The sequence below is a fragment of the Crotalus tigris genome, unplaced genomic scaffold, assembly GCF_016545835.1.
Source record: "Crotalus tigris isolate CLP2741 ecotype Arizona unplaced genomic scaffold, ASM1654583v1 scf7180000024429.2167931701:2281839, whole genome shotgun sequence".
Lineage (NCBI taxonomy): Eukaryota > Metazoa > Chordata > Lepidosauria > Squamata > Viperidae > Crotalus > Crotalus tigris.
The window spans coordinates 1,163,140-1,184,955 of record NW_024100596.1 but is presented as its reverse complement, the minus strand read 5'-3'; the positions used below and the strand labels follow the sequence as shown (position 1 = coordinate 1,184,955).

The window sequence follows — 21,816 nt, the reverse complement described above, 5'->3', positions numbered from 1 at the left end:
GACTTAACAGTAGGCATAGTTCAACATAGGGAAGATCTATTTATGTTGTCACTAGGAATCAGAACCAGCTTAATGGCACAAATCAACCAGTCAGTTGATTGATCGGTCAGCCAGTCAAGTCAATTAATAGATACAGGTACAGAATATATCCCCTGAGCTGCCATTAGCCATTGCCAATACCAGCAGAATTAGAATCAGCTCATAGCTTTAGAACAATTTTATCTGCAAGTTCCCGGCATTTCTGAATTCCCCATCTTCTTTACCTTAATTTTAGCAGCTGGGATATATGCCAGCTAGTAGTCTTGACCCTCTTGGAAAATAACATGAAGAGGAAACCCAAGACTTATTCTAACTCCGCATAGGTAGACTATCTACTCACCTCCTTGAGTGGACAGTGGGCACGTGCAAACCACTCTTGGCTGTATAATGAGAAAACGGTCGTTGTGCCCAAAATGAGGCCTATCCATATGATGATGTTCCAGAGAGGGTTTTTTCTCTTATCATTTAGAACAAAGTTAAGCAACACTGTGAAAACAAACAGAAAAGAGGTTAGTTGTATATATTCCAATCACACTGAGCCAAGGGGATAACTATTGATTTCTAATAACTGTTATTTGTAATAGAAACGTTCTTCGTTACCAAATCTAAAATAACAGCAATTCCCATGTTAATTATAAGACAATACTGTATGCCTCATCCCTACTCCTATGGAGGTAAAATAATTTGGGAAAGACAATTCTCAAAGCAATACCCTTGTAGATGGAACTCCCTGCTCCTAGAACCTAGGCTATTTCCCTGTCCCTCTTTTATCTGCATCCTGATTACAACTAAAGTTTAGTCATGATCAGGACGCAGATAAAAGAGTACTTGCATCTGTTTTGGAATTGTAACTGGACTTCTGAAATAGCAACATTTTGTTTTCCAGTTACTAATTTTGTTTTTGCTCTTTGCTCTTGCTTTTTAATTTGTAAAATTGTTTGACATTATTTTTTTCCCCTCCTGTTGGAATAAAGAATCTTAATTTTTCTCAGGGAAGAACCACTGTTTATTCAGTCAGTGACCAGCAAAATTTGAAAAAAATACGACACCAAAATAATTTTCTCAGGGATGAAAAAGCAGCCTCCAGCCTAAGCATACAATTCACCATCTGAGGGAATAATACAATGCACATGCTGCCTGTGAAATTCTGGGAGCTGAAGTTCACACATTTTAAAGTCCCCAAGAAACACTGAGAAACACTGTCGGGGAGTGGGGGAGGATAATGCCCTGAATCTTTCCTTAGCTAGTCTTTCCCAATTTAGGAAGCTGCACGTTTGAGGCAAGCAATTCCCAAGATTCTGTAGCCAATATGTCTGAAGGCTGTGATGACTGAACATACTGGAAATAATAATAATAGTAATAAATCTGGAGCAGATGAGGTGGGGTGGAGGTTTCCTTCTCCAAGCTTGTTGGTTTCGTTACCAGGCTATGTAACCTTTTCAGTGGAATTTAGGGGATGTCACTGTCAGTGTTCTGTTTATAAGGTCTCCGTGTTTTCAGGTGTGGGTCACAAGGGAGGGTCCTGTGATAGGTTTTGTGATGGGCCAGGTGTGGGTCACATAATGTGAGGGTCTTGTGATGGGTTAGGGTTAGATGAATCACAAGACCCACCACAAGACTCTGAATAAATTTGGAGAAACTCCACCTCCCAGTGGTAAAAAAAAAAAATGTATCAAAAGGAACATAAGTGTGTACCATTTGGGAAGTGTGGAAACCCAAAACCAGAGGAGGGTAGGACAGAATGGAAGAAGGTTCACAGGAGCAATTCATGCCACGTTATTTTTTTACCGGCCTTGCTTGAATCCTCTGAGTAAAGGTTCAGTCCATTTCCTGAGGGAGTACTGACCTCCAATCGTGGTAAATAGCACAAACATGACAGGAAAGAACATGCTAAAGGCCAAGGTGAGTAGGTATTCATGGACAACCGCTGAGAGAAGGAAGACAATCAGCATAGCTCCACCTCGGGCTCTCCCTCCAAACAGCTGGAAGAGAAGGAGCACATGAGACCTCATCTTGGTACTTACCAATTAACAATGAAGACAGGCATAGAGAGATTACATGCAGCAGATCTACTTTATGGGATAATATAGGGTGGGTTTGGTAAGCTTTCCAGTCCTGTCAGGTTTTCCAGACAGTAAACCAAACCAAATAATAGTGCTTTTATTGTAAGGTTACAGTAATAGAATCTTGCAAGTCTGCAAGCACTTCCTTCTTTTCTGTCCTTGATTTTCTGAACAAGAGAGAATCCCTTCTGAAATGCTGTTCTACCCCCAAATCCTGCTGTGGGCTGAGACATCTCTTGTTGACCATTGCCCTGGCTGAAGTTCTTCCTCCTGGCCCCAAAGTTTATTCTCATAGCCCAATTCAGCCTTACCTACCCGCAGAATATCTTGATAAATATAATAGTACAGCCAGTCGTGTACAATCACATTCAATGTCCGAAAGAATCCAGAGCATGATCTGGAATTCCAGCAGTCCTACGCAGGGAGAATGGAATAAATAGCATGAAACTAGAACATCCCTGTATTTTAGGCAAGCAAAAGAACAATCCACACTTGATAGTCCTTGACTTAGAAGGGCAATTGGGATTAGAATTTCCATCATTAAGTTAGTGGGGAAACCAGCAGGAATTTGCAACTCTCAAACAGGCAAGGTAAGTGGCTGCTGTTGGGTGTGGGAGAGCAAGCAGGTGCAACTGGGTGTTAGGGAAGGAGTGAGATTGAGGGGCAAGGGGGCCATGAAAGGTGAGATTTCAGCCATTGGGAGGGCTGATGAATGATGTGGGATCATGTGGGATCTTGCAAAGTCTTTCAGAACATGTTATTTGATCTCTCTTACAGTCCCTCAACATACAGGCAGTTTCTACAGGCAGTCTTCATTTAGTGACCACAACTGAGAGCAGCAACAAAGTGGTTAAGTGGTCATTAAGTGGAAATAGTTGTGTTATTTATTTGTCAGATTTCTTTATTGCCAAATTTACATGGTTGCCCATCTCACCTGAAGTGACTCTGGTGCCATATGACAAAAGCAAAAAGTAAAATATTTTGCAAGCCCATTAAAACAATTAGCATAGATAAAAATGCTTGCAATCTGACTTCAACTTTCCTTTGCTTTGCAGACCTGCAGAGATTGTAAATGCGAGGACTGATCATAACTTTACTTTACCATCATCGTTGTAACTGTGACCAACTGCTAAATGAGAACCACCTATATTTATTACTTTGATTACAAGTAATTTGATACTTCAATGTCAGTTTGTTCAGTATAGTTGTTTCAGCAAGTTAAAATTTGATTTTCTTTTAGAGCCATAACATCTCAGAACTCTTTGGGAAGTTTTTCAAACTGTTCTTCATGGAGTGGTCAATGGACCATTCAAATATATCCATGAGGAATGAAATCCAGACTCCCTGTATCTTTCTTGCAACCTCCCCCACTCCTTGTTATCACCTTGTAGAAAGAACGGTCTGCAAAGCGCAGGATCTCGGCAAACATGTTTTGCCAGCAGTGCAGGAAGAAATAGTGCATCATGATTCCCAGAGTTATCCCTGAATGAGAGAGGTAAAGAAATACATCAGTTCTTCCCAGAGATTAAAAATGCAATTATTCTTTTAGATTTAAGACAGACGACTGCAAATCAAATTAGACTTTTAGCTTAGACTTTTAGAGGTTAGCATCGTAGTGGAATATCTAACCATCTAGGTCATGGTTGGTCCAAGCAAAGCTGCCTTTTGCAATTGACTGATAGTGGTTTTGTGAGTGCTGATGGTCTTCAAGTTATCCTCCAGATGTTTTGGGATTGCACCCCAGGTGCCTATTACCATTAGTACTATCTGTGCTTTCTTTGGCCACAATTGTTCTATTTGCAGGTCTTTATATTTTATGATTTTTCTCCAGTTCTTTGTCTTTTCTTCTGCTTTTCCAGATACTACAATGTCTACTATCCAGACTTTTTTGTTGTAGGATCTGATCTGGGTCAGTCACTGGGACCAAAGGTTTTGTCTTTTGAGCTTTTGGACGCTAGCCTAGGCTAGAGAAAGTTTTCTGAAGATGGAAAGCTCGGAAGACAAAACCTCTGGTCCGGGTAACCTACCTAGATTGGATCCAGCAACATTACCCTGGGACACTTACTTTGCCTTCATTCGTGAATTTTGTCTTATCGATAATTGTTAACATAAAGTGTTGTGTGGCAGATGCTTGTCTGCTTTAATTCTAAAGTGCCAGAACACCTTAGTGTCTTCATTTTCTACTATTTGTCTATCTTGTGCTCTTACCAGTTCTTCTTGCAGGTAAGTGTTGTTATTATTATTATATTTTTACCCACCATTTGAATATATCTCAAGGTAGCGAACATACACAATATTGAAGATGAAGGTTCATTCTCTAAGCTTTAATCCATAGCTCTACTGACCATCCTACCAAAATTCTGAATATGCTATGTCAATGACACATTTGTCATCATCAAACACTCCCAAATTGAAGAAATAGACCACTTATTCAATAACATATTCCCTGGGATCAAATTCACATGCAAAGAAGAAACAGACAACAGACACCCATTCCTCGACATCGACATAAGGAGACTAGACAATAGAGAACTGGAAATCTGCATCTACCCCAAACCCACGCACATGGATCAGTTCTTCTTCAGAAGGGCCAGAACAAACTGTAGCACCACAACACTAAGAAAAGCAGAAGAGAAATAGCTGCTTAATGTCTTTCTACATAATGGCTATCCAAAAAACTTCCTATTCCAACACACAGCACCCAAACCACAAGAGTCCACTAATCCTACAATACCCAAGAGCGGTGTCAGAAATGACAGCCAGAATTTTCCAAACCCTAGGAATAGCAATAACCCACAAACCCATTGCCACATTCCACCAGGAATTATCCAGAACCAAAGACAAGGTACAGAAGGATGAAAGAAACAATGTAATCTACAAAATCAACTGTAATGATTGCAACCAATTCTATGTGGGACAAACATCACATCAATTAAAACCAGGTTCCCTGAACACTGGCTTGGCAGTCAAATGCCACAATCCCAAATCCTCAATCTCTACTACACTGATACCAAACAGCACCAGTTCAATTGGAGCAACACAAAAATCATCGACCATGCTATCACCCACCGTGCTCGTGAGTTCATCAAAGACTGGCACTCCACAAGCAATTCCATCAATACACATGGATCTACAACCAGCCTACGAACCCCTTAAAATCCAAATCAACCACACAGCCAACCAGAGACAGCACCAACCCTCATCCAACCCACAGAAGCCCCCACCAACAGCAGTCCACCTCCCAATGACTTTGACCTGATATGACCTCCCCATCACTAGACCCATCAAAAGAATCTCACTAATGACTCTCATCTGATTCATCACAAGACCCTCATTTGACACACTCATACCTGAAGCCCTTATAAACAGAAAAACACTGATGCTGATCTTCCCTAAAGTCTGCTGAAGCTGATTTTATTGATTTTTTTTCTTACATACATATAATAATTTTTCAAACAACGTGCTATCTGGGTTTAAAAACGCTAATACATATTTAATTCCCAATCCTTCCTTCTTTCCTCTAGCCATTGATCGAATAAGTCCCAAGTTTGATAATATTCTGTTTCTTCTTTTTCTTTCAATCTCATAGTTAATCTGTCCATCTCTGCGCATTCCAGTATTTTTTAAATTACTTCTTCCTCTGGTGGTATTCCTTCATTTTTCCAATATTGCGCAAACATTATTCTTGCAGCTGTTGTGATGTGCAAAATCAAATATAGGCTTTGTTTGTTAATCTTTTCTGGCATTATACCTAATAAGAAAAGTTCAGGTTTAAAGTCTACATGTTCTCCCAATATCTTTTCTAACCAAGTTTGTATCTTTTTCCAATAGCTCTTTGCTTTATCTCAGGTCCACCAAACATGATAATATGTGCCTGAATTATGTTTACATTTCCAACATCTATCTGACATATTTTTAGACATTTTTGCTAATCTTACTGGTGGCAAGTGCCATCTATAAAACATTTTATATAAATTTTCTTTATACAAAGTTGACATTGTCAATTTGTAAATTCTTTCCCATAACTCTTGATCAGTTTCTTATCAAAATCTTATCAAATACAGTTTGTTCTTTATAAAAACCTAATAGTTTAACGTCTTTTTCATATCTACTTTGCATTTGTAAATGTGCCCACCACGACAGGTTGATACCCTGATTTTCCAATTCTTGTTTAGATTTTAAATTCCCTTCAGGATTTAGAATATCTCTGTATGTCCAAATTTTTTTCAAAATCTACCAAGTTTGTATGTACAAATTCTTCCATAGTTGACAACCACTCTGGAATTTTCAGGTATAATTTATTTCTATTTTTTCCCATACTATTAACAATGCATTCCTTATATAGTGATTTTGGAAATACTTATGAACTCTGTTTTTCCCATACCATAAGAAAGCATGCCACCTGAATTGTAGATCATGTCCCTCCAAATATAACAACCTTTTGTTTCTAAGAGTTATCCATTCTTTCACCCATGTTAAAATAGATGCTTGATTATACAGAGCCCACTCCGGTAGCACGAAACCTCCATTTTCCTTAGCATCTTGAAAACGTTTTAATCTTAATTCTAGCTTTCTTTCCTTGCCAAATAAATTTCAAAATTAATGAATTTAAATCTTGAAAGAATTTTTTTTCAAGATTTATCGGGATTGTTTGAAATAAAAATAGAATTTTCGGCAATACATTCATTTCCACTGTAGAAATTCTTCCTAATATTGACAGTTGCAAATTTCTCCCTCTTTCCAAATCCAATTTTATTTGATTCAATAATTTTATGTAGTTATCTTCTTTTATTGTTGAACATTTTGCAATATGCCCAAATATTTGACTTTTTCACTATCTATAACTCTGTCTTTTCTGTCATTTTTTTAATCTGTGAGATTCTTGACTATTACTTTAGTTTTTTTCTTTATTTATTTTTAATCCTGCCACTTCTCCATACTGTTCTATCTTTCCCAGTAGTTTAGGAATCATCTCCAAAGGTTCTTCTAAGATAAATACTAAATCATCAGCAAATGCTTGTAATTTATATTTTTCACCTTTAATCTCCAGTCCTTTAATTTCTGTATCTTGTCTGATATTTCTCCCATTGATTTTGCTGGTCAGGAGGATGCAAAAGGTGATCGTGCCACCCTCTGGGGCACTGCAACCATCATAAATACATGCCAGTATTTATGGCATGTATTTTGATCACGTGAGCATGGGGATGCTGCAACAGCCATAAGTGTGAAAAATGGTTGTAAGTCACTTTTTTCAGTGCTGTGGTATCTTTGAACGTCACTAAACAAATGGTTGTCAGTTGAGAAATATCTGTTGTACGTCTTCACTTTCTCTAAAATGTGATAAATCAGCCTTATCCTGTAATCCCATTACACAAATAAAATCATAATTGTTTCCACATACCAGGTACTACTGAATCAAAGATGGAAAGTAGCAGGATTTTGATGGTGAAGGGCTGCTTATGCATGTTTTTGGACACAGGAATGAAGGAGTATTTCATAAGGAAATTCACAAAATATATACTCGCCAGGAACTGTGGGACAGAGAAAAAATACTACCTTAGTGATCCACTGGCATCTCAGTGTTCTGGCAAGGCATACTGGTTGTCTTGGCTATGACTAAGAACAACCTTCTTCTCATCTATGGTTTCAGAAGCTGGATTTGGCTGCCATTTTAATCTCCTACAATGCCCAAATGCTGTCCTCCAATAGCCTCTCTTTTATTTAGTTTTAGTCAACCTGTCATAGATTTCTGCACCACTCACTTGCTGAATGGCTCTAAGTTTCATTAACTCTGCTCTCTTTCAAACCCTTTTTCCTTTTGTTTTCCTTTGGGAGATGTTTGAAAATATGTACATTGTGTTTAAAGTTTCAAATTGTACATCTCTTAGGGGCAGTGAACTTTTTTGCATCAAACATGACTCAGGACAAACGTTATAATTCACTCAAGGCTAGAGAACTCTGGGAAATTTAAATAGTGGCCTTTAGTCACTCAGGATTTCTTAAAGTGTTATTGCTATTTACTACCTTGGCTAGCTAAGATACCGTAGGGTTCCCAGTTCAGCTCAGTCTTGTGGGAAAATCCAATAGTCTCCAAGCACTTTTCTAATCCATAAAGAGGCCAGATAAAACCAACGAGCCAATGGAAACTTAATGTGTTTTACTCACCTCAACCAATTTTTGGATGACGTAACTCCAGCGGATGTATGGATCTCTATAAGGAAAGGAGACGGGATTGGATTGGGATGTGATAAGGTGCAGTTCCCTTTTCTTGGGAAATACAATGGTTACACTACTGCTCTAGGGGCATGGGCTGTAGACACTGTAGCCTGTTTTGCCCGCTCTTTTTCTGATATAGCTGAGAAACCAGGCAGCCCAAAAATACAAAGACAATATGCAAAGACTCACCTTGGATAGCTCTTTCTGTAGATCAAAGTAGGGCAGAAGAGAAAATACAAGTAGGTTGATAATTCAGGAGGGCTTATCTTCCCTGGAGTGGGGGAAAGAAGCAGAGGAACTATTGAAAGTACACAGGGACAAGTACCTAGACAGCAGTTTGTGTTGAACACTGAAGAAATAATTGCCCTGAAGCACACATAATTCTCAAGTGGAGGCATCTTATCTCTGCATACTGTTTCAGCAGGAGGAATGCAGAGCTTTATGTGTATGTGATGATAGCAGTAGCAGCAGCGGTTAGACTTATATACTGCTTCACAATGCTTTGCAGCCCTCTCTAAGCGGTTTACAGAGTCAGCATATGCCCCCCCAACACTCTGGGTTCTCATTTTGCTGACTTCGGAATGATGAAAGGTCAACCTTGAGCCAGTGAGAATCGAACTTCTAGCAGTCGGTAGAATTATCCTGCAGTACTGCATTCTAACCACAGCACCACCACGGCCCTTCTTATCAAGATACTTATGTACAAAAAGTAGCTGCAAAACCCACTATAGTTAAGGCATGATACAAGATGCAGAATTCAGCTTTCTGAAAAAAATCTGTCTCCACTGATATACAAAAGCAACAAACAAGGAAAGCGTCTATTCCATGTGTTCACAAGGATATGTATAAGGAAAAAAAATGCAATCAATAAAATCTTGCACTATATGTCAGATTTTTTAAAAAACATTTTGAGCTGCTTTGTATCCTAATAAGAAAAATAAATAAATGGATAAATAAATAAATCTCCCATGTTTTGACCTCTTCATGCAAAATGAAGTCTGGCAAATAGGAGAAACTATGATTTGGTGAGGGATATGTGGAAGTGTACTTGATCCAAGCAAGAGGTTTCCTTTGCTTTGCATCCATATAACTTTTCTTAGCATTTTGTCATGCTTAAATTCTACTTACAACATCTAACATGACAGGAAAATGAAAAATGTAATCCAATAGTTCCTCAGCAGTCGTAGGTTGAGAAAGTCTGTGATTAGCATGTGGAGGCCAATAGTTGGATGACAACTAAAATGCTGCCATTGGTGGAAAATCAGTTTGGGGACTATGTGGACAACTCACAGCCATCGTAATCATCACTAAGAGCTTCCAAGTCAAACTCACCAACTTGGTCCCTGGCATGGAGAAGAGGGGGCATCGATTCTCGCAGAAATGAGTGGCTTTTCATCAGGAACCGGATCTACCCCAGAGGGGGAAATGAGCAATGAAACAGTGTGAAGTTACATCATGTAGATATTCTTGCAGGGGACTTTAGTATTCTGCCATGCCATCTACCTGTCCTTCGGTACTATCCTTGTGGATATTCAAAGAATGGAATTGCACCCATCAGCTCAGCTGGATGGAGTGATCCAAGAGGTCTCTAATGCTCCCATGATGGATCCCATGGTGCTCCAGACTCTGTCTGTTTAGACTTTTCAGACAGAAATGGCACTTGGCTATCTGTCAGCTATACTGCCTGCTGATTTTTCAGCTCATTGTCTTGCTTGAATGAAATCTGCTAGTCTTCCAATTTGCAACAAGAACATATGAGGGCAATTTGGAAATAAACCTCCAATTGGTTACCAATGACAGACACGTGCAGATACAGAACTCTTATTACACAGATTAGAAAACTACAACATTACATTACTTTTTGACATAGTCGTCATTCAAACTGAGCCCCTTATCATAACATCTTACAAGGTTTGAAATTCCTTCTGCAAAACAATCTCCTGCCTGGGGATGAAGCTACCCTGTAACAGCATTGTGAACCCATTTGGTGTGTTTTGTGTTCCTCAGAAAAGAGTTTTGGTACCCAACGAGCACAGAACTTGCGATATCCCAAATTTTCGGTCATTACCTCATACAAAACAGTCTGAGAAATTTGGGGAAAGTGTAAAGAAAGTGCAGATATCATGAACCTTTTTGTCAATTTTCTGCATAAGTTCATTGCTGACTACAGATGGGTGGCCACTTCTTGCCTCATCGTGCACGTCAGTTCCTCCATCTTTAAACATATGACACCATTGACGTACGACACCTTCATTCATTACATTTGGTCCATAAACATTACACAGTTCATAATGAATCGCAGCTGCTGAAAGTTTTTTCACACACAGGAATTGTTTTACTGCACGCACTTCACCTTTGGAGGGATTTTCTATGGCAGGGTTCATTTTCAACTGATCTAGTGGACGAGTCAACTACAACAATACCTTCTCCTTCCATTCCTCACTGCCTACTGAACTACTGCGCATGGCTCCATAGGATGGGTGTCGCTATCCCCGCCTATTTGTCGCACATGCTCAAGCGGAGGTTTATTTCCGAATTGCCCTCATCTATTTGAGGCCATGGCAATTGCTACTGCAGGCATTTATACACAATGTATGTGTGACTACAGCAGCTAAGGACCATACCTTTTGCCACAAGATTAAAAAAAATGAACTGTATATCTCAGTGGTGGCAAACCTATGGCACAGGTGCCAAAGGCGGCACTCAGAGGCTACACTGTGGGCACATGCACCGTCGCCCAAGTCCTAGACCTTCAGCTGGGTTTTATAAAACCTTTTCGCTTTAGGCCTCTGCCACCGTGTGAAAAATAAAAGGTTCAATCAATCAGTCAATTTCAACTTCTTGCGGAAAAAAAAAGATTTGCAAAGTTGGAATAGATTGATTGAACTTTTTAGTCCCACCCAGTCTGCCATTACCACTGCAGCCACGCCCACCCAATGGACCATACCCAACCAATGGGCCACACCAACCTGGCACCTGACAATGCATAAGTGGGTTTTGGGTTGAAGTTTGGGCACTTGGTCTCTAAAAGGTTTGCCATCACTGGTATATCTTGTTTAGGGCAACGTATAGTAAAGAATATGTGTTTAACCTGGCTATCCTTAATGCCCCTATTTGGGGTTTATGGGACCACTCCAGACAATCCAGAGGGCACCAGATAGGAGGAAACTACCTTAAACCTGGAGTGAGGTTGCCATGTCTTCTCTGTGCAATGGCACATATGTGGCCTGTGTTTGGTAGTATAAATTTATGCTGTCGAGAACCTTTGTAGCACCTGCTACTATCTATGTTTTCCACACTGAGATGTTCTATGGCAACCAGAGTTTCTTCACAAATCCAACCTCATCTTAACTACCCTCATTGCTGTTTAAGAAATCCTTTCCCCTCTACCAACTTTCTTTGTGCTGGCCCAGTGCCATACCTGCTCAGAGAGGACAATAAAACGTGAGGCAATTCCCAAATCACAGGAGAGAAGGATATAGAGGGGGAAGAAGCCCAGCATTGCAGTGTGGCAGAGCAGCACCAGCACCACCAAGGTGACTGTCAAGAGGTTGGGGAACCTGGTCATCTTCAAGCAGCCTGACCATATTTGCAGGGCCTGGTAGGGCACACATAAGGTGTAGAGGAACATGCAGAGCCAGGCAAAGAGTGCTGTGGGGAGTTGTCGAAAGCTACTGATAATGAGATCGAAATCCCAAACAAGACTGTGGAAAACAAAGAAGAAAAGGAGCTCTAAGGATGTTGTCCAAAAGATAAGGATGTTTCAAATTAAAATAAGCACCTCAGGTGACCCATATCCCTCTGCCTCTAATGCAACCCCTTGAGCTTTCTTTGGGGCGTCCCCAATATTCAATGGTACAATTGCTGAAAAGTGAAGGGGATGGGTCCTGCTATTTTGAGGAGGTAAACCCATGAAAGTTTCAATGAACTCTTCAAAATAAACAGATCAGAGTTAGAATGAAGGAATATCCCCTTCCCCAACTAAAAGAATTATGATCAGTCTCTCTCATTTTGTTTCATAATCTTGTTTGGTTTCATAATCTTGGTTTCTTAATCTTTACCCTAAAATATCAAATCCACAAAAAAGGTTCCCAGCACAATTTCAATGGGTCAGAAATAGAGGATGGCGAGATATTTGAGGTGCCTATCACACTAGGAACATTATTCAACATGCTTGGTAGAATAATGTCTAATTCTTTTTTGGTACTGCCCCCCTGAACTTTCTACTCAGCTGGCATTCAGTTCATGTGGAGCTTAGGTTATTGTATAAGACATTTATTTATTCCATGTAAATCTCCCTTTTTGAAAATTCAAGGTGAAACACCTGGACTTTCCTCTTAATTTTATCCCCAGTGAAAGCTGAGAGATGGATCAACTGACTGAAAGAGGCCCCATTAGCTCCCTGACTGTGAATCTGAACTTGGCTCTCTGTCTTCTGTTGGGCTCCTTCCTTGATTTGCTTCATGCTGCAGCTTCAACAGAACTGCAGAAGGTTTCAAGGCGTTGCATGTTGTGGACATTGCCTTCTTTTCCTTTGATGATTTATTTCATTTGTAAGGCTTCCCAATTAAAAAATGGCTCTTGGCAGCATACAACATTAAAAACAGATAAACACTACACTGAACAGAAAACGATAGCAAAATATGTTGAATTTGAGGGAGCCTCCTCGTTTCAAGAAATGGGCTAGGGGCTGGAATAATGGCCAGAACCCAGTTTTTAGTAGGCAGATGGAGACTGGATCAAAGACCTTATGTTTTCCCATGAATGAAGGCAAATATACATGTCCCAGGGTAATGTTACAGGATCCAATTAGGGTAGGTCACCGGGACCAGAGATTTAGTCTTTCAAGTTTCAGACACATGCTGGCGCCCATCCTCAGGGAACTTCTCTCTCACCAGAATGTGTGTTTGTGTTTTTTCCCATGTCTTTCAAGGTGTGTCACTCTGTTGGGCTGAGCATATTGTTTGGTTTGTATGAGACCAGCATTGCCAATATTTTTTGCCTCATGACATGTTTTTCTGGCTCTTCCATCTCTGCTCCGTTGAATATAGGGTCTAATGGTGCTATGAATTCTCTTAGTGTGGCATCTCTGCCGTGTTCCGGTGAGAGAGAAAATTTCCCTGAGGATGGGCTCCAGCATGAGTCCAAAAGCTTGGAAGACTAAACCTTTGGTCCTGGTGACCCTGGATCCTTATGACTTCCTTTCTTATAGCTACTAGACCTGGACTACAAAAATCCATATTAATAGTAAATTTATCCTGATTTTCTTTAAGAGTCAATCGTTCAATTAATCAATTGATTGACCACTGGTCAAATGGAAGGGAATATAGTACATATACAAACCATGTCAACAAATGGCAGATGCATACCAGTTAGCTAGTCAGCTAACTAAGGTATGTAGGAATGACATCACAATAGTAATGGGGGACTTTAACTACCCTGACATCAACTGGGAGACAAACTCTGCACCAAGTGGAAGATCAAACATTCCTGACAAACCTAGCAGACAACTTTGTCTCCTAAAAAGTAGAGAAGGGAACTAGGGGATTAGCCATTTTGGATCTAATTTTCACTAACACAGATGAAATAATAGAAGGTGTTGAAGCCACAGGAACCTTGGGAGGAAGTGATCGTGCAATATTGGAACTCAACATTATGGAAGCACAAGCAATAGAACACAGTCAAACTAGAGTCTTGGACTTTAAGAGAGCTAATTTCAAGAAACTTAGAGAGGGCTTGGGAAGGATTCCATGGATGAGAATCCTCATGAGGAAAACAATTCAAGAAGCTTGGGAAATTTTGAAAAGTGAGATAATAAAAGCCCAGTCTAGCACAATACCAACAAAGAGGAAAAATAACAGCTCTCAAAAGAAACCAGCATGGCTGCATAAATAACTCTCTGATCAATTGAAAGATAAAAAGGACAAGTATAGAAAGTGGAAAGAGGGACACATAACTAAGTCAGAATATCAGCAAATAGCCCGAGCCTGCAAAGATGAAGCGAGGAAAGCTAAGGTTCAAAATGAACTATGGCTTGTGACCAAAGTCAAAAATAACAAAAAAAGCTTCTTTCAACATGTAAAAAACAAGAAAAAAGTGAAGGAAATGATTGGTCCGTTAGTGGGGGAAAGTGGCAAGAAGGTGACAAGCAACAGGGAGAAAGCAGAACTATTTAACTTGTTTTTGCCTCTGTCTTTACACAAAGGGAAAAAACAGACCAACCTATCAAAAACAGTGCCATAAAAAACAGAATAGAAAAACAAGTTAAGATAGGCAAAAAAAATGGTAAGTGAGCACCTGTCCAGCCTAGATGAGTTCAAATCACCAGGACCAGATGGATTACACCCTAAGGTTCTCAAGGAACTGGCAGATGTGATCTCAGAACCACTGAACTATATTTTTCAAAGATCCTGGAGTATTGGGGACCTACCAGAGGACTGGAAAAGAGCTGATGTAGTTTCCATCTTCAAAAAAGGAAAAAAATGGATCCAGGAAATTACAGACCTATTAGCCTGACTTCAATACCTGGGAAGATTCTGGAAAAGATAATCAAACAATGAATCAGCGAACACCTACAGGCAAACAAAGTCATTACTAAAAGCCAACACGGGTTTGTCAAAAACAGATCATGCCAGACAAATCTTATTGCATTCTTTAACCAAGTGACAAATTTAGTGGACCAGAGGAATGCTGTGGATATAATTTACTTGGACTTCAGTAAGGCATTTGATAAAGTAGATCATTACCTACTACTTGATAAGATAGAAAAATGTGGGTTAGACAGCATCACCACCAGATGGATTCATAGCTGGCTGACCGGCCGTACTCAGCGTGTGGTCCTCAATGGAACCGTATCTACATGGAGGGAAGTGTATAGTGGGGTGCCCCAGGGCTCTGTTCTGGGCCCAGTGCTCTTCAACATCTTCATCAATGATTTGGATGAGGGGATAGATGGGGAACTCATCAAATTTGCAGATGACACCAAGCTGGCTGGCAGGAATAGCCAACACTCCAGAAGACAGTCTTAAGATACAGGAGGATCTGGACAGACTAGAACACTGGGTGCTGCTATCTAACAAAATGAAATTCAATGGTGAAAAAAATAAGGTTCTACATTTAGGCAAGAAAAACCAAATGTACAGGTATAGTATACGGGTATCTTGCTCAATAGTAGTAACTGTGAGAGGGATCTCGGAGTCCTAGTTGACAGTCACTTAAATATGAGCCAGCAGTGTGCTGCAGCTGCCAACAAAGCCAACACAGTGCTAGGCTGCATTAACAGAGGGATAGAATCAAGATCACGTGAAGTATTAATACCAATTTACAATGCCTTGGTAAGGCCACACTTGGAATACTGCATCCACTTTTGGTCACCACAATGTAAAAAAGATGTTGAGATTCTAGAAAGAGTACAGAGAAGAGCAACAAAAATGAGTAGGGAACTGGAGGCTAAAACATATAAGGAACAGTTGCTGGAATTAGGTGTGTCTAGTTTAATGAAGAAAAGTACGAGGGGGGACATGATAGCAGTGTTCCAATATCTCAGGGGCTGCCACAAAGAAGAGGGAGTCAAGCTATTTTCCAAAATGTCTGAAGGCAGGACAAGAAGCAATGGATGGAAACTAATCAAGGAGAGAAGCAACCTAGAAGTAAGGAGAAACCTCCTGACAGTTAGAACAATTAACCAGTGGAACAACCTGCCTCCAGAAGTGGTGAATGCTCCAACACTGGAAATTTTTAAGAGGAGACTGGACAGCCATATGTCCGAAATGGTATAGGGCTTCCTGCCTGAGCAGGGGGTTGGACTAGATGACCTCCAAGGTCCCTTCCAACTTTACTACTACTACTTCTACTACTACTTCTACTACTACTACTACTACTACTACTACTACTACTACTACTACTATGTGACACAACATATATGTTCAGCCACAAACACCGGTACAGAAAGATCCAAAAGGTAACAAGTTTCATTCAGAATGAGGGTAGAAGAAGTGAACTGTGTAAGCAGGCTACTAGGATAGAGAACGGTGTTTGGGTGCCTAGCAAAGGGGCATTCCTCAGTTAGACTTAATTTCTAGGCAGGCATAGGAGAGTCCCAAGGGGTACTGCTCAACAAGAGTCGAAAGACAAGGAGAAGAACAAATTCCATTTCCTTTGTAGCAAGTAGATGAACAGTGACACCTGGGAGAAGAAGCAGCAGGGTCAGGGGACTCGCAGAAGGTTGCCAAACCGTTGATGGAATCTAAGTTGAAAAGATTAGGTAAATAAGTTCTTAAGGTAATTACTGTGTCCCTTCACACAAAACAAATAGCATCCTATCCCCATATTCACTCCAGAATTAGTATACATCATAGCCCTTCCACCACCGCCTGCCCTCTCTTCTGGATCATACCGTCCTTTGTCGATGGAATCCCCAATGATTTGTTTGAGCACAAAGATACAGAGCATGGCCACAAATATGTGTCGGATTGGGCAGAAATCTTCCACTTCCATGAGCGTGCTGTAAAAGAAAGACAAATTGCCAGCAACTAAGCAATAGATGGTGGGGGAAATGGGCAGCTGAAGATCATTGGACAGCTGGAGCCTGGCACTGATCCTGGTGCTTCCACTGAGTCCTGACAGCCCTGCAGCTCCAGACATCTCTTGCTCAGGCTTGTGCAGTGCTGCCACTGGTTCAGCTAATTCCCTTCCCCTGCTACCATTTTTCTAGGATGGTCGCGTACCACCTGCCAGGTACCAATGTACCACAGGCGGTACTCGTACCACTGGTTGAAAAGTCCTGCTTTAAAACATACTTCATTCCGTTTCCAATCCACAGTATCTATTGTTTGTACACTCTCCCTGCACCCACCAGTCTCAGCATTGTGTGGCTATGGAGCATGCTCAGTCCTTATTGGGCTGTTTCCAGCTCTTGTTCTACATCAACAGTGGAATATCAGTTATTTGCCCAAGGCCACCTTTGGAACCTGAGGCCTTAGAGATCTGGCTACTTTGCCCATTTCCCTCTGACTAAGTCTCATTCATACCACGGCCAGATATACTTACTCATACAATGACTGTTGAGGGACAAAGACTTTCTTCTTCAGTAGCTGACCTTTCTCTCTGCAAAATAAGATTTCAAAGCAGGTAATATTTAATATATTTCTCAAAACCCTTCTCATCTCTGAGCAAGGGGGGGAGGGTAAAGATAAAAGAGTCCCTGCAATTATTACTCCACTAGTCATTGCCGATTGATCTCCATTTCAAGGCCATTGAGCCAGTGCTGTCCAAAGACATTTGTGCGGTCATGTGGCCAGAATGACAGCATGGAGGGCTGTTACCTTCCCACCAAAATGGTACCTATTTATCTCATGTGACGTTGGGTCTTGAACTTGAGCTGCTGGTTTTTCAGCCAACAAACCCAGTGTCTTAACTACATTGCCAAACATGGAGGTGGGAATAGCAAAATAAGAGCAACAACCTCACCGAATTTGTGCATCGTATTACCTTCTTCAGAACCAGCCATCACTTGTGTATTTGAAGCCTTGCCATTTATTTTTTTCTGTACTATAACCACTACATAACTTTAGGAACTGGTACCTGAATTTTCTTTCCCTTTCCCATTTTATTTGTTTTTAAATTGTTTATGGAACTTAGATTTATTAGCAATCAGAAGCAGGGCCAGAAGTACTAAAGGAATGATTGAAATCCTAATGGTAACTTTTCATGTATTTGTATAATGTAGACTGCTTGTTCTTAAGAGCAGAATATATTTCCTTTTGTCAACTTTTTTTTTTAAGGAAGGCTGCTACTTTTTCCTCTAAAGCATTGGACAGTCTTTTGTCCACTTTTTCTTTGACAATCTTCTGGAAAATTTACTTAAGACTTGTTTGTTTAGCCAAGCCCTTGGAGTGAGGATTGGCTTCTCAAAGGTAGTTTTGTTTTTATTGGCAATTATTGTCATATAATTAGCTGAAAACTACCTGCTGCCTGCAAAGATAAAGAAACATATAGAGAGGTTTCTGGCCCAGCTAAATAAAAGCATTGCCATTCACACTGCGTGGTATGTTCTGTGATAAAATCAAGGTTTAGTCATTTATTCCTCTAAATGGTCTGGAACTACAACTCCCAGCATCCATCTTAATGGCTATACCAGCAGGACCTACTGGAAATTATAGGCCAGGTGTCAAACTTGCAACATCACATGACATGTCGCGACGTATCGCAACTTTTTTTCCATTGCCGGCAATGGGGTGGGTGCAGTTTTAGGATGACACATCCGGCCGGCAGTTTGACTCCCCTGTTATAGGCCAATAAAATTTCTGGATGACTCTATGTTTCCCATCCCTGTTCTAAAATCAATTGCGAGGAACCTCTTTCACCTGCTTTGCTTCTTTGCTGGGGCCACCCTCAAATACCAGGGTATGGAATGAGCTGCTTCTTCCAAGGTCTTGTCCAAGAGATCACTCAGCTGATTGTGTACCTGTTCCAGGACATTCACCTTCATTACCTATCAACAAAACAGAGAGAATTTAATGATGCCCAGGTCTGTCATGATAGGTTCCTAGAATGTATTTAGGTGATGGGCACGTTGGTTGGCTTGGTATATCTGTATATCTCCCAGGTTTTTTTTTCTTGTCCTTATGGCTAAATTGGCATAATCTGGAATATGTTGTATGACATTGTTTCATATGGTCTCCTATTCCAGAGTGTCCAACGCACTTGCTGCTTCCAATGCTCTCTTCTTCCAATGCCTGATGTAAAGCCTTCCCCATGCTGCATTTAGACAACATTTTTTTTCTCTCTTTATCATACTCCAGCCCATGATTGAAACAGCATTGCTGCATTGGTGAAGTGGTCTCCTCCCACCCGAATAGCCGCCAAGGCAATGAGTGAGAAAGCCAAGGAGATTTTATACATCTTGAGGCATTAGCTTTAGGGAAAGCCCCATTTCTACTATGCCATTGCTAAACCCTCCCTATACACCCTGAACTATTCTTGGAGAAGGCTGGAAACTTTGAAAAACCAAGACCCAAGAGAACAACCAGCAGCTGTCTCTCAACTGAGTTACTGCCTGAACCTATCAGATTGCCCAGATGAGCTGGTTCTAAACTTAACCAGTTGTTTCCCTCTTTGATCTATTACTGAAGCTCCCTTGCCCAGAAGGCCAGGTTGATCTCCAGGACCTGCTCCTCTATGACAGGGATAGAGATCATGTGGCCCTGGAGACACAGAATCAGCCATTTTAATCATCCTTGATTATTCATCATTTAGGATGGAATATTTGTTTCTCCAGTGCTAGCATTGGCTTTTATTATTACCTATTATAATATCTATTATTACCTCCAGATGTCTCTTCCATTGGCTGTGGGCAATGACATTCTCAAGGTGTTCATCCTCTCCTAGAGAATTAGAAACAGCTTCACTTTAAAAACATGATTTGACATTGGGCGAATGGAGGAGGTCAGTTTATTGTTTGGATTAGAAATCTTCTCATTGTAGAGAGGTTTTTTTTTTTGTTTATAAATTACCACCTCTGAATTTCAAGCACTTGTTTCTCCACTCTTCGCATTCTCTTTCCTTTGGGATGGATAAAGCAGGTCCAAAACTATCTGCACCAGGCTTCTATAATATTTTACATGGCATGTTTTATTCAGTTTTGTAGCCTTTTCTTAAAGCAGATTTCCAGACTATAGTAACATCTTTTAACTAGCAGATTTGGAAGGCTGTTTATCCTAGAATTCTATTTTGCTTAATTACCAAGTAAAACAGCCTATAACATTATCATATCATTCTAGTAGATATGAAGGAAGGAATATTGCCAGTACCTCTGATAGATTTATTAGAGTTTAGTACAGGTAGTCTTCAACTTACAACCATTCATTTAGTGACTGTTTGAAGTTACTGAAGGACTGAATAAAATGTGACCTGTGACCGTTTTTCACACTTACGACCATTTCAGCATCCCCATGGTCACAGGATTAAAATTCGGATGTTTAGCAACTGACATGTATTTATGACGGTGTATCAGGGTCATGAGATCCTCTTTTGTGACCCTCTTACGAGCAAAGTCAATGGGGAAGCCAGATTCGCTAAACAACAGTGTTACTAACAGCTGCAGTGATTCACTTAGCACTGGCAAAAAAAGTCATAAAATGGGGCAAAACTCACTTAACAACTGTTTCGCTTAGCAATGGAAAGTTTGGGTTCAATTGTGGTCGTACATTGAGGACTACCTGAAAATATAAACTAACATAAAAAGGCACTTGGAGCAAAAAGCTAACTTAAATCAAAGACGAATGATAGGAAACTGTATTTGCTGACTGGGAAATATCTTACCCGATTTCTCTCAAATGCAATGTAAAGCATATAAATGTGTCATTTCTGAGTGACCTTTTTAGAAAGGAGCCAAGAAAATATACACCAATAAACAGGTTCTAAAAGCAATTAAAAAGGAGCTGATGAAATTTTTTGAATGTTTTCTTTGTAACTGGTTAACTAATTAAGATGTTTCTTGTTTCTTTTCAACTAAATGCTTGAATTGTTTTGTCTTTGAAGGCTGAACGTTAGCATTTCCGGACAAAAATAAAATTAAAGGCTCTTCATGCATAACTCTTGATCTTTTTTGTCATAATTTTCCATGTTATTTCTTTTTTTAAAAAGAAAATTTTATTGATTTTCTAGTTTTACATTTAATATTTGAAAAGCAACGTGGTGGCTGAGTTGGTCAATAATTCAATAACATACAAATATCTTTAGTACAGATCTCAAACTATTACATTAAATGTTTCCTCTCTTTTCCCCTTGGTATTTACTGTCTCATATTTAAATTAATACAATTCTTATATCGATTAAATAAAAAATAACTATCTTACATTTATAATAATTTTTAGTTTATACGTATCCTAGTTGGTTTTTTTATTTAAAAGTTTTTATTAATAATTAACAAAATAACCCACCCATCCCCACCCCCCTACCCCCCCATTTCTCAGAGCCAAATACCTATAATAATACTTCTTCCAGACTCGAAGTAGGGCACTTCTTAAAATGTGCGATTTAAAAGCCCGATCAACTTTCTTATTAAAAATTAAATATGCATGCCAACCTTATAATAAATCCCACCCTTCAAGAAAGAGAATATTTTTGTTTGTTAAATTAAGCCAATCACTTATCAAAGTTAATGCGGCTGCATCATAATATAATTTCAAATTAGGTGCTTTAAGCCCTCCTCTTTCTCGAGCATCTTGCAAAATCTTAAACTTCACCCTTGGTTTCTTCCCAGCCCATATAAATTTATTGATACCCTTCTGCCACTCATCCAAATTAGCATCTTTTTTTAAAATGGGTATCATTTGAAACAAAAAAAGAAACTTTGGTAGAACATTCATTTTAACAGCTGAAATTCTCCCCAACAACGACAATTGCAATTTTTTCCAATCATTTAAATCCTTTTGTACTTTTGTCCATAATACTTCATAATTATTCTTATATAATTTTCCATTAGAAGCAGTTATAA

At 39.8% G+C, this 21,816-nt stretch overlaps 1 protein-coding gene across 1 annotated transcript in view; it reads right to left on the bottom strand.

The window, feature by feature from the left end:
• LOC120302357 (sterol O-acyltransferase 2-like) overlaps positions 1–21,816 on the bottom strand; it is a 33,217-nt gene that overhangs the window by 7,510 nt on the left and 3,891 nt on the right. The window contains exons 2-14 of the mRNA XM_039330594.1: positions 19,644–19,702; positions 18,683–18,810; positions 17,367–17,423; positions 16,714–16,821; positions 11,740–12,022; positions 9,651–9,726; positions 8,508–8,589; positions 8,268–8,313; positions 7,504–7,633; positions 3,487–3,584; positions 2,418–2,516; positions 1,886–2,021; positions 380–525 (exon numbers count right to left, since the gene is read on the bottom strand). Coding sequence (XP_039186528.1) covers positions 380–525; positions 1,886–2,021; positions 2,418–2,516; positions 3,487–3,584; positions 7,504–7,633; positions 8,268–8,313; positions 8,508–8,589; positions 9,651–9,726; positions 11,740–12,022; positions 16,714–16,821; positions 17,367–17,423; positions 18,683–18,810; positions 19,644–19,702 — 1,448 coding nt within the window. The remainder of the gene's footprint in view (positions 1–379; positions 526–1,885; positions 2,022–2,417; positions 2,517–3,486; positions 3,585–7,503; positions 7,634–8,267; positions 8,314–8,507; positions 8,590–9,650; positions 9,727–11,739; positions 12,023–16,713; positions 16,822–17,366; positions 17,424–18,682; positions 18,811–19,643; positions 19,703–21,816) is intronic.